Source organism: Squalius cephalus (genome assembly GCF_949319135.1).
Source record: "Squalius cephalus genome assembly, chromosome: 16".
NCBI classification, from domain to species: domain Eukaryota; kingdom Metazoa; phylum Chordata; class Actinopteri; order Cypriniformes; family Leuciscidae; genus Squalius; species Squalius cephalus.
The window spans coordinates 1,000,821-1,014,374 of NC_137137.1; the positions used below are offsets into that span (position 1 = coordinate 1,000,821).

Consider the following 13,554-nt stretch of genomic DNA (forward strand, 5'->3'; position numbering starts at 1 on the left):
GGGTTGGTGCGCGTGCACATGAACGGGGGTGTGGGGGGGGTTAGTGCGCGTGAAGGGGGGGTAGTGCGCGTGCACATGAACGGGGGTGTGGGGGGTGGAGGAGAGAGAAGCATGAAGAGGGAAGTTAGCTAGAGGAGAGATGTCCTAGACCAGGGATGGGCAACTTCGGTCCTGGAGGGCGGAATGAGGAGGAGGGAGGGTCGAGCTAGCCTCCGTTTTGTTTGGCAATACTTCGAACGCCAACAAGAAGTGACGTCACCAAACATCGCTTAGAGCAGCTTTAAAAAAACAAAACTGCATTTCTGCGGAAGAACATTGTTTTGGTTGTGCTTCGGCTCTGCGGATGAATATGATTCTTCCTCATAACTAAAGAGAGAGAGAGAGAGATTATTATCCTGCTGCTCATAAAACATTCACTAATATTGTTTAAGAGGTATAACCAGTTTCTCAAGCTGACTAGCTGAAGACTTTACTGTATCTTTAATAAACACAGCCCTTGAGAATAAACTCCAGCACAACAACCATTATGAGAGATACATATGAGTTTATCTGTTCAATAAAACACCTAAGACAAAAACACGTTTTGGAAGAAGTGATTGATTATGTATTTACTCATTATTTACATTCTTTTAAATCTTGAAGAAAAAGTTACATAGTGCAAATTTAAAAAGAAAAAAAAAGTACCATTTATCAAATCTAACAAAATATATGTTGATTATGGTTATTGTTTTTCTTTACTTTCTGATTTGTGATCAGTTCAGAAATCACCAACGAGAATGTCCAAAACAGCTGATGTTGACTGAACTCTTCAGGGTAAAGGTTCTTTATTGACATCATGTGGTTCCATGGAAAACCCTCATGTAATCAATACTGTATCTACTGTATATTAATGAACACAGGAGAGCCGGACAGAGCAGCGGTCATATTTGTTTTGGTCTGTGTGATTGTAAACAAAGATTAAGTATAATTAGCAAACATTTCATGGGAACAGTTTCATCTCACGGGTTATGAAGCCTGTAAACGACATCCGTATCCTGAGTGTAAAGAATGTTTATTAAAGGATCAGAAGGACACGGAGGTTGGCAGATTCCTGGCCTGAAGCGCTGGGTGTGTGTGTGTGTGTGTGTGTGTGTCAGACGTCTGCTGATTCTCACACTGAACTCAATCACATTCGATTAGAAGTCTTCTCTGTTATCTAATAGTCTGAGCCTAAAACAACGAGGAGACTGAGTGGGAAAAAGGCCCGTCAAACATGAACAAACATCACGACCAGAAACAACAAATCACAGAGCAGCTCCACAAACCAAAACCCTTGCGACTTTCTCAGAGGAATCTTTTCATTCAGTGATTATTCTGTGGTTTCTTTTAACAAAACATTTCATTATACATTACACAGATATTTCTGGAAGGATTTTCCCAGCGAACAAGGAACGTTCTGAGAACTTTCTGGCAAGATTCTCTCAAAGTTAATAGAAAATTATCTGAAACATTTTAGTTGGATATTCGCCTAACATTTTTTTAAATGTTACTACTAGTTTAAGAATGTTTAAATGACTATCAAAAGTAACATTCCCTTAATGTTTAAATGTTACTTTTTGCCTCAGAATGTTAGAATGTTACATTGAAAAATAACGTTACCTCAGAATGTTACATTCAAAAGTAACATTCCCTTAATGTTTAAATGTTAATATTTGCTTCAGAATGTTAGAATGTTACATTGAAAAGTAACAATCCGTTAATGTTTGCAAACTGATCAAATGGAATGATTTCATTAGATTCACACAACAAAGAAACTTTTTTTTTTTAACTGTCTGTTTTAAATGTGTAGAGAAGATTGGGAACGTTCGGACTGGGATCTGATTCCATGATCAGGTGATTCGCATCTCACGCCAGAGCCAAACCGCACACACACACCGTATTTATTTATCTGCGGTTTGGGAAGCAGGACGCACCGAGAAACTGGAAAGGTTTTTATGAAAACATCTTAACTAGGTTATTTCCTGCAGGGCTCGACTTCTGTTGATCTTGATGTGACTGATTTGAACTCTTCTGGAAAAACAAACACATGTGTACTGTATGCTGGCAGAGAGAGACGCTTTCACCGTCCAAACCGATCAAAACAATCCTTACACTCGCACACACGAAGCCTCGAAAACAGGGGTTTTGCAGCAGTGCCGTAGAGGAACACATTTTCACCTTCCTTTGAAAATAAAGCTTGTTTATTGCCATCGATGCTTCAATGAAGAACCACAAAAGATTATTTATAGTGGAAAAAGGTTTTTTAAATGTTCTTCATACTAAGAGAAGATGGTTTTGATCACTGAAAGGTTCTTCGGGGAACCAAAAATGGTTCTTCTACTGTATATATATATGTACATGCTCTCACGTTTTTGAAGTTTACACGGAGATTATAACGTTTTCAAAAATGTTCAAAACTTGGACCCTGTTTCAAAGTTTGCATTCTCGAGCACCAAAATCGTGTAAATGAACGGCCAGAATGTGTTAAAAGTTTCTGTTTTCTGTGAGAACGGTTTAATGAGAGAAAGTTAATAACTAATGATCTTTACAACGGAAGTGAATCAATCAAAACTAACTTTATCTGGACAATAACTTTATTCTAGATCTGCTGTAAAGCCTGAACAATCTCTGTTACTGTAATCTCCTGTCATCACTGTAAAGCTGCTGTGAAACGTCTGTATTGTTAAAGCGCTGTATAAATGAAGGAAACTTGACTATGGCATTGCTGCAAAAAACAAAACAAAACAAAAATTATAAAAAATTATAAAGAATGTTAATAATCAGAAGAACCTGTTTTTCCACTATAAAGAACCTGTAGTGCAATGGAAAGATTCCATGTTAGAAGTTCTTCATGGAACCATCGATGCCAATAAATAACCTTTTTTTTTACATTTTTAAGATTGCAACATTTTTGATTCCCCAAAGAACCTTACAGTGAACCATTCGTATAAAAGAAGCACTGATAAATCTAAAGAACCTTTTATTTTCCATTATAAAGACCTTTTATGGAATGGAAATGTTCCATGGATGTTAGAGGTTCTTCATGGAACCATCAATGCCGATAAATAACCGTTATTTTTAGGAGCATAAAGACTTCAAAAGTAACTTTATAGCTGATAAACTGATGGTTCGCTCGAATAAATAAATAATCAGATTCAGTGAAATGGATGTTAGAGGTTCTTCATGGAACCGTCGACGCCAATACAGAACCTTTATTCATATAGTCTTAAAGAGTAACTTTATAGCTGATAAAATGATTCACTCCAATAAATTAATAATCAGTGAAATGGAGATTAAATTGCACTGGTTTCACTCGAGAAGCGTCCTGCAGAGTTAAATGCTCTTCTCTTGGAAAGCCTCATTGGTGATGGTCATCTGTAAGCTCTGCTCTTTAGAGCGACTGTCTAAACTGTTGCGATCGGAGGATTGAGAAGGAGCTTCAGACAGACAGAGGTTTGATTGACAGGTGTCAGGGGCTTCAGTGAGCTCTTTGAGTTCTCCAGACACAGCAAACGGAGAGTCTCTGGAGAAGATGGAGGACACGCGCATTCCCTGTCCCTGCTGTCTCTGAGACTCAAGCCTGCAGAACAGACACTTGATGTTCTCGATGAGCTTGGAGAGCACGGCTTTACGCAGGAGAATATAGATCCAGGGATCCAGGATGGGATTGGTGGAGGCGAATCGGATCGCCAGCAGATCTGGGTTTCTATCCAGCCTTTTCTCCACTGGCGTCTTATAAAGCTGGTTGAGAAACACCTGGACCTAGAAACAAGAGTGACACTAAATATTCAGTATGCATTTGACAAACATATTATTAAAACATTTTGCATGTGAATATGTGCAGTGAGGCCTTAAAGACAAATTGATAACGGATAAAAGTTATGATATCAGTAAATGTGATCATCAATTCAATTATTACAAATGTGCAATTAAACTGTTACTATAAACATATTAAATGTTCGTAATTATGGGAGATTTTTTTTTTATAATGAAATGTTCTGGATATTAATTTTGTCAATATTTACTGAAATGCTTCAAGGAATAAAACATCATGATTAGAAGTAGCATTAAAAGGTTTTGTTTCATTAATTGCATCAAAAGCCTGACCTTAGAAATATGAACATCAATCTGAACACAGACACATTAGAGGAGATCTGTTTTCCTTTAGTACGGCAAGTACCATTTATCAGTTCTAACTAAATATATACTAATTATGGTTCTGTTTTCTGTACTTTGGGATTTGTGATTTCAAATGCCACCAACAAGAATTGCAAAAGAAAGCGAAATACTGATCTTGACGAAACACTTAAAAATATATATATATTATTCTTTTTATTTTTTTGCAGTGATGCCAGAAACAACCTTTCAGTCATCAGTTCTTAAAAGAACCATTTTTTCTTAGTGTGAAGAATATTTTATAATCTAAATGGGAAAAAAAGGGTCCATGGATCATGTTAAAAGCCAAACCTTTATTTGTAAGAATGCATGGTTTCATGAAAAGCCTATAACATCTTTATGGTGGAAAAGGGTTATTTAGATTTTTCTTGTAAGAATTGGTCACTGAAAGATTATTTGGGGAACCAAAACTGGCTCCTCTTTTGCATCGCTGTGAAACCCCCCTTTTGGAACCTTTATTTTACTTTATTTTAATATATTTATATTGTGAGATGACACCGTGACCCAAGACTATTTCATCGTATTTATATTCCTTTAAGGCTTTATCATCATCCTCTGTGATTCATTATAATGTGTAGCACAATGCAAAAAAAAAAAAAAAAAAAAATGAAACCGAAGGAAAATCACGACGCAGATCGTGAAAAGCTCTTGTTCTGCCGATAACACAGTCATATCTGCAGAACTGGAGAGATTAAGTTTACAAGTCAATTTATTCTCCTAACCCGAACCCTAACACCTAACCATGACCTAACAGTCTGCAAATACTCTAATGAGAGTTAGTTGACATGCAGTTTGCAAAGTTACTTATAGTAAGTAGAATGTCTAAAGTGGACTATAGAAATAAAGTGGAAACCAGGGCGAATTTTATTTCTCGTGCCATTTATACGCCAAACATAGTTTTTGCGTGCAAATAATATAGGCTACGCACTGTAAACCACTTGGGTAGGATTAGGGGTGTGTATTGTATTACACGCCATAAAGTGCATATCATATGCACGGGAAAACTATGGCACGAGAAATAAAATTCGTGCTATAGATACGCACTTTCATGAGATCAGACTACGGATTAATTCTAATCGGTAGCACAATACAGATAAATGAAACTGAAGGAAAACCACGACGCAGATCGTGAGAAAGTTCTTGTTTTGAACCCAATACTGTATTTCAAAATATTTATATTGTGAGATGACACCGTGACCCAAGACTATTTCAGCATATTTATATTCCTTTAAGACTTTATCATCATCCTCTGCGATTCATTCTAATCGCACAATGCAGAATATGTTTAAACTGAAGGAAAATCACGACGCAGATCGTGAGAAAGTTCTTGTTTTGCCGATAAGACGGTCATAGAATTGGAGAGATAAAGCAGACACAATGCGTTCCGAGAGCTTACAACGAGTGGAATGGAGCAAATGAGCACGACAGCAGATGTTGCGATGAGGAGAATCACCATCTGGATCTCCGCGCCTGCCAGGCGGCCGAAGCTGCGGGTCCTGCCGGGATCAGACGCTCGGAACGGGTCAGTGCCGAGAGACGTGCGCCGCACGAAGCTCCGGTGCATCTGGATGAGCGCGCCGCACACCAGCACGTTACAGATCACCGTGACCAGGATCAGGAGCGAGCTAAAGCCCGCGTACATGTAGGAGAACGCGGCATGCGTGCTGACATTGGTCCTCCAGTCGATAAAGCACCAGGTTTGAGGATACTGCATCTTAACCTCTCCGAAACCCGCGCTCGGGAGCGCGCAGAACATGATGTTTGATGCGTAAATGGCGAGAAGCGTCACTCCGGCGAGTTTCTTATCCGCGTAATCGTTGTAGAAGTACGCGTGGTTGATAGCGATGTATCTCTCGATGGACATGGCGCAGATTATGCTCAGCCCTGCCAGGGAGAAGAATAGCAAAACGAATCCGAAGTACTGGCACAGCGGGTCTCCATCAGGCCACGCGCCCTTCACATATGTTGCGATGGTCACTGGACTGGCGAGGACTGTTCCTAGAAGATCCGTGACCGCTAGACCGCAGACCAGCGTGTAGAAGGTGCTCTCCTTCTGCTCTCTCCTGGATTTGCAGAGCACGATGATGGCGATTATGTTACTGATGACCCCGAATATGAACATGATGGCGGGAATGGTGGGAATCCTGGGCTCGGTCCCGCGCGCCGCGGTGCTGTTCTGCGCGTCCATGTTCGGCTGGGATCCAGATATTAGAAGTTAAAGTTAAACATTTAGAAGTAATTCAATTGGGGTTCTGCTAAACTCTCAGCGCTTCTCTAGCTCTCATTTTCCAGGAGTTGTAAATCCTGCTGTGGAGGGAATAAAATCATGAGTGACTGAACCGCCCATACACTATGTATCATACACACACACACACACACACACACACACACACACACACACACACACACACACACTAACACACACACACACACACACACACACACACACACACACACACACACACACACACACACACACACACACACACACACTCACTTATAACGGGACGCCCAAAACAAACAGCGCGTCCCTTACAATATTCTCACTGTAGAATCACAACAATTAATATCTGCTCTCAACATAAAAGCTAATTTCCTTAATGGGAATAATAATAATATTCAGTCATATTATTGATCTGACTGCACTGACACTGTGTTAAAAACAACCAAATTTGGGGGGTTTATTTAACCCAGCATAATGGTTGATTCATTTGTACTAGCTCTTGTTTTTTTTTTACTTCATACATTAATTAATGTTTACATATTAACTTAAATCCTCTAAACTTGTAAAAAACTACTGGTTGCATGAATTCCTTTATTTTTTAATCATATTTTACTGTATAACATATTTTATATAGTTTTGAATACATACTGCATACATTTAAGCTCGTTTAACAAATATTAGAAGTACAAATGAAACATTTAGATGTAATTCAAGCGTTACACAAAAAATGCCTAAACATTGGGTTGATACGTCTGACCCAGGAGCTGGGAAACACAGACACTACCCAAACACTGAGAAAACAACCCAGGATTTGGGTAGAAAAAAAACAACAAGATTTCTTAGAGTGTATCCGATGAGTACAACACTTGAGCTGAATTGTTGGGACAAACTTTTATGTTAGCTTTATAAAGGCTTGTCTGAAAGTTTTCAAGTTTATAAGCTTCATAGCATGTCTTAGCATGCGTCTAACGTCATATTTTGAGTTTGTAACATTTGAATACATTGCTAGCATGAATTAGTATGTTGCTAGCAACAATCAGAGGTCAGGGTTATCTATTTAACGGAAAGTTGGTTTGATGAAACTATAAGCGATGAGGAAATTAATAATTACTGTAGGCCTATAGTTCGGAGGGACGCGGGGTTTGTGTATATGTGCGCTCAGATGTGGCTTTTAACTGTAGAGATGACATTGCTAGTGATTTAGAGATTGTTTGGATGGACATGTCTACCAAAAACCAAGCCCATGTTATTGGGGGCTTGCTACAGACCATCAGGCCATCCCACTTTTTATGATAAGTTCGAAGTTCTCTTGAGCCTATCAGACAACAAGAGCTCTGAGATGATTTTAATCTGGGATATGAACACAAATGTGTCGGGCTGTGTTCATCCTTACGGCAGAATGCTGGAGGACCTGTGTCACTCTTTTGGTCTTGAACAGCTGGTAAACAGTCCACGAGAATAAGACTTGTGAGAGTGTTATTGATCTGATCCTAGTATCAGTTAAAGGTTGATTATGATTTGACTTTTCTAACTTTAGTTAGTGTGTAATGTTGCTGTTTGAGCATAAACAACATCTGCAAAGTTACAGCGCTCAAAGTTCAAAGCAAAGAGAGATATTTTCATTTAAAGAAATCGCTTTTTAAGGACTACAACAAACGGCTGGTAGAGACTACACCACATTCCTCCCGGGTTAATGACATCACCAACCCTAGAATTTACATAAACCCCACCCCTGAACACGATTTATAGATTATCAAGACAGAATATGCTAATCAATGACTAGAAGATAACTACACATCAGCTTCATAAATTCATCAACTAACATTCAGAAATGTCCTGTTGCTTCTACATGTTGTCCCTTAAGCAAGAAATAAGACTCAGGAACTTATTAGAGATGCTAAATCAACCCACTATAAGAATGATTATCAAATAATAAAGATAACCCAAAAAAGTTGTGGAAAACCTTAAAGGAATTGGGGGCCGCTAAGACAAATACTAAGAAACCAAGAAGCACAGGACAAACAATTAAGGGTGTCCTAAATTTCAATAAGAAAGAGGTAAAATGCTAATCATTTTAATACTTGCTTCACTTCTATAGCAGAACAGCTGGTCTCGAATCTTCAACTATGGGTTATTCAACATTGATAGGGTGAAATCATTCTATAATAAACTTGGAGCACTGCCTAACTCATTTTCCTTACGGAAGGTTGAGGTAGGGGAGATGGAAAAAAGCTATTACAGCTAGACTGCTCTAGGGGCCCAGGGTTAGATGGGTTATCTACATACATACATCACCCATACATCACCCATACATCTCCCATACATCTCCCATATGTCACCCATACATCTCCCATACATCTCCCATACATCTCCCATACGTCACCCATACGTCTCCCATACATCTCCCATACGTCACCCATACGTTATCCCTCAGTTTTTATGAGATGCTGCTGCCCAAATAGCCCCATACATCTCCCATACGTTATCCCTCAGTTTTTATGAGATGCTGCTGCCCAAATAGCCCCATACATCTCCCATACATCTCCCATACATCTCCCATACATCACCCATACATCTCCCATACATCTCCCATACATCTCCCATACATCTCCCATACGTCACCCATACGTCTCCCATACGTCTCCCATACATCTCCCATACGTCACCCATACGTCACCCATACATCTCCCATACATCTCCCATACGTCACCCATACATCTCCCATACGTCTCCCATACATCTCCCATACGTCACCCATACATCTCCCATACATCTCCCATACGTCACCCATACGTTATCCCTCAGTTTTTATGAGATGCTGCTGCCCAAATAGCCCCATATGTCTCCCATACGTCTCCCATACGTTATCCCTCAGTTTTTATGAGATGCTGCTGCCCAAATAGCCCCATACATCTCCCATACATCTCCCATACATCACCCATACATCTCCCATACATCACCCATACATCTCCCATACATCTCGCATACATCTCCCATACATCTCCCATACATCACCATACATCTCCCATACATCACCATACATCTCCCATACATCACCCATACATCACCCAAACATCTCCCATACATCACCCAAACATCACCCAAACATCTCCCATACATCACCCATACATCTCCCATACATCACCATACATCTCCCATACATCTCCCATACATCTCCTAAACATCTCCCATACATCACCCATACATCTCCCATACATCACCCAAACATCTCCCATACATCACCCATACATCTACCATACATCTCCCATACATCACCATACATCTCCCATACATCACCCATACATCTCCCATACATCTCCCATACATCACCCAAACATCTCCCATACATCACCCAAACATCTCCCATACATCTCCCATACATCACCCATACATCTCCCATACATCACCATACATCTCCCATACATCACCCATACATCTCCCATACATCTCCCAAACATCTCCCATACATCACCCATACATCTTCCATACATCACCCAAACATCTCCCATACATCTCCCATACATCTCCCATACATCTCCCATACATCTCCCAAACATCTCCCATACATCTTCCATACATCACCCAAACATCTCCCAAACATCTCCCATACATCTCCCAAACATCTCCCATACATCACCCAAACATCTCCCATACATCTCCCAAACATCACCCATACATCTCCCATACATCACCCAAACATCTCCCATACATTTCCCACACATCACCCAAACATCTCCCATACATCTCCCACACATCACCCAAACATCTCCCATACATCTCCCATACATCACCCAAACATCACCCAAACATCTCCCATACATCTCCCATACATCACCCAAACATCTCCCATACATCACCCAAACATCTCCCATACATCACCCAAACATCACCCAAACATCTCCCATACATCTCCCATACATCACCCAAACATCTCCCATACATCACCCAAACATCTCCCATACATCTCCCAAACATCTCCCATACATCACCCAAACATCACCCAAACATCTCCCATACATCTCCCATACATCACCCAAACATCTCTCACACATCACCCAAACATCTCCCATACATCTCCCATACATCACCCAAACATCACCCAAACATCTCCCATACATCTCCCATACATTACCCAAACATCTCCCATACATCACCCATACATCTCCCATACATCTCCCATACATCACCCAAACATCTCCCATACATCACCCAAACATCTCCCATACATCTCCCATACATCTCCCATACATCACCCAAACATCACCCATACATCACCCAAACATCTCCCAAACATCACCCAAACATCTCCCAAACATCTCCCATACATCTCCCATACATCACCCATACATCTCCCATACATCACCATACATCTCCCATACATCACCCATACATCTCCCATACATCTCCCAAACATCTCCCATACATCACCCAAACATCTCCCATACATCTCCCAAACATCACCCATACATCTCCCATACATCACCCAAACATCTCCCATACATTTCCCACACATCTCCCACACATCACCCAAACATCTCCCATACATCTCCCACACATCACCCAAACATCTCCCATACATCTCCCATACATCACCCAAACATCACCCAAACATCTCCCATACATCTCCCATACATCACCCAAACATCTCCCATACATCTCCCATACATCACCCAAACATCTCCCATACATCTCCCATACATCACCCAAACATCTCCCATACATCTCCCATACATCACCCAAACATCTCCCATACATCTCCCATACATCTCCCATACATCACCCAAACATCTCCCAAACATCTCCCATACATCTCCCATACATCACCCAAACATCTCCCATACATCACCCATACATCTCCCATACATCTCCCATACATCTACCATACATCTCCCATACATCTCCCATATTTTTAACCTGTCTGTTGAAGCTGGTGTTTTCCCCAATTATCTCAATAGGGCCAAGGTAGTTCCCCTTTTTAAAAAGGGAAACAGCCATGATCCTGGTAACTACAGACCGGTCTCTGTTTTATGCACAGTATCAAAAAAATTTGAAAGGTTGGTCAATGAGCAATTTAATGAATACATGAAAAATAAATTCCAATCTGGATTCAGGAAGTCACATTCTACCGAATCATGCCTACTCTATTTATCCGACATCATCCGCAGGGAAATAGATAATGGAAATCTTTGCGGAATGGTGTTATTGGATCTTCGAAAGGCATTTGATACGGTGAATCATGACAGACTGATTGCAAAACTTGAGGCCTTAGAGGCAGACAGCGCCACCTGTAGGTGGTTTAGATCTTACCTGTCAGGAGGGAACAATTGGTGGTCTTAGTAAAGTCAGACCCTTGTGTAGTTGAATGTGGCGTTCCACAAGGAAATATTCTCGGACCATCCTTATTTTTAACATACATTAATGATATGGCAGACTCCTGTTTATGTGAATTATTACTGTACGCTGATGACTCGGCACTTTTAATGTCTCATTAACAACAATCCACTTTAGAGAGTAACCTGAGTCCTGAGCTATCTTCTGTAAACAACTGGCTGATTGGCAATATGCTGTCTCTACATTTTGATAAGACAGAGGCCATCTTGTTCGGCTCAAAATACAGATTGAATAGATGCTCGGAATTTAGGGTTATTTTGAATAATGTTGTGGTCAGTGCAAAAGCGTCAGTAAAATACCTGGGTTGCATCCTGGAAAACAACTTGGATGGCAGGAATATGGCCAATAAGGTTCTGAGAAAAGTCACCGGGCTCACAAGGTTTTTAGCCAGAAACTCTTAATTTTTAGATAGGTCAACAATGATCATTTTAGCTAACGCCTTAATTTTAAATCAGTTTAAATATGCATGTACTTCCTGGTTTGAAGGCCTAACAAAACGTTTAAAAGGGAGGCTGCAAACTACCTTGTAATCAATCAGATCAACGTGTGATCGTTAACGAGTGGATCTCTGAGCTGAGTGAGTGAGTGGAGGCGGGGCTCATTTGCATATTCATAGAACCGCGCATACTAAATGAGGCAGGGGTGTCAAGTTAAACATTTTCAAAGAAAAAACTTTAAACATTTTGGTGATCAAAGATTAGTTTTAGAGAATAAAATGATTGACTCAGGGGGACTTTAAGCAAGCTTCCATAGGGAATTCCCAGGATTCTTTGGAATTCCATGATTGTCCAAATCTAATGTTGAGGCCTGAGATCATAAGTGCATCTATTACTCATATGATCTTTATATCTGATGGAGAACAGGATTTGAGCATGTTTGCTCTACTTGTGATAACATCAGTTAAATATTAGTGATGGTCCTTAAACAAAAGAGAGCTCAGTATTGTCTACATCAGAAGTAAACTGTTTAGATTGGCAGCTGCTGATGTCTGACTCAATATCTCCGTCAAAACTAAAACAAATTGCAAATGTGATATTGATTTTATACATTTTAGACACAGTATTGTCAGCTTTGCCAATGAAACTAGTTCTAAACAAAGCCAGAGCAGAACTGTAGTGCGTCTCTAAGAAACACACAGCGGTGATTCATTACTGAATGAATCAGCAGTTTTTAACGACTCGAGTGAGTCATTGATTCAGTGACTAATTCATTAAAGCAGCACTCAGTAGCTTCGGGATTTCTTCGCTGTATTCTCGCTTTTTGCTCGCAGGTTTCTCTCTAGAGCTCCCCCCACAGCTTCGGAATAGATATTTGACAACACTGTTGTAAAAACTCGTTGGTGATTCTCAGACACCAGAGGCTAGTAGATCAACGACATCAAAGCAGATGGGACATTCTTTAAAACGTCTTCTTCATTCGGGTTCGAACAGCGTGAGGGAGCGCAATAATGACAGCATTTTAGCAGATTTCTTTTGGCCGTAAAGCAATTGTTTACATCGCGAGACCTGATATCACGTGAGACTTCCTGACGCGGCGGCCGGTGGCCCGCCGGCTCAAAGTTGCAAGTGCGTATTTTCCGCTCACGGGCACCAGGGGGGTGCGAAACGACCACCATTCAACCCGAAATAAGTAATATAACCATTCCAATGACTCCGAAGCTGTTCAGTTAAGGTAAAAAAAGTTACTTAGTTCACCTTTAAGACGCCACACGCTTCGTTCCTGAATGAATCAGTTGAATGAATGAT

The 13,554-nt window shown here is 40.4% G+C and overlaps 1 protein-coding gene across 2 annotated transcripts; it reads right to left on the minus strand.

The window, feature by feature from the left end:
* Nucleotides 1-791: 791 nt before the first annotated feature.
* Nucleotides 792-6,571, minus strand: ptger4a (prostaglandin E receptor 4 (subtype EP4) a). Of its 2 annotated transcripts, none has more exons than XM_079896838.1 (2): nt 5,591-6,571; nt 792-3,780 (listed from the first exon to the last, which is right to left on the minus strand). In XM_079896838.1, exons 1-2 carry the CDS (start codon nt 6,380-6,382, stop codon nt 3,352-3,354), a joined length of 1,221 nt encoding a protein of 406 aa, XP_079752964.1. In that variant the 5' UTR covers nt 6,383-6,571; the 3' UTR covers nt 792-3,351. The 2 variants fall into 2 exon arrangements, with proteins under 2 accessions (XP_079752964.1, XP_079752965.1); XM_079896839.1 differs by having other exon boundaries at nt 1,813-3,780; nt 5,648-6,486.
* Nucleotides 6,572-13,554: the final 6,983 nt, after the last annotated feature.

Excerpts from the sequence above, each read along its gene's own strand:
- ptger4a (XM_079896838.1), bottom strand. The coding sequence starts at position 6,382 with ATGGACGCGCAGAACAGCACCGCGGCGCGCGGGACCGAGCCCAGGATT. Across the intron at positions 3,781-5,590 it reads TTTGCTCCATTCCACTCGTT|GTCCAGGTGTTTCTCAACCA; the intron begins GTAAGCTCTCGG and ends TCTTGTTTCTAG.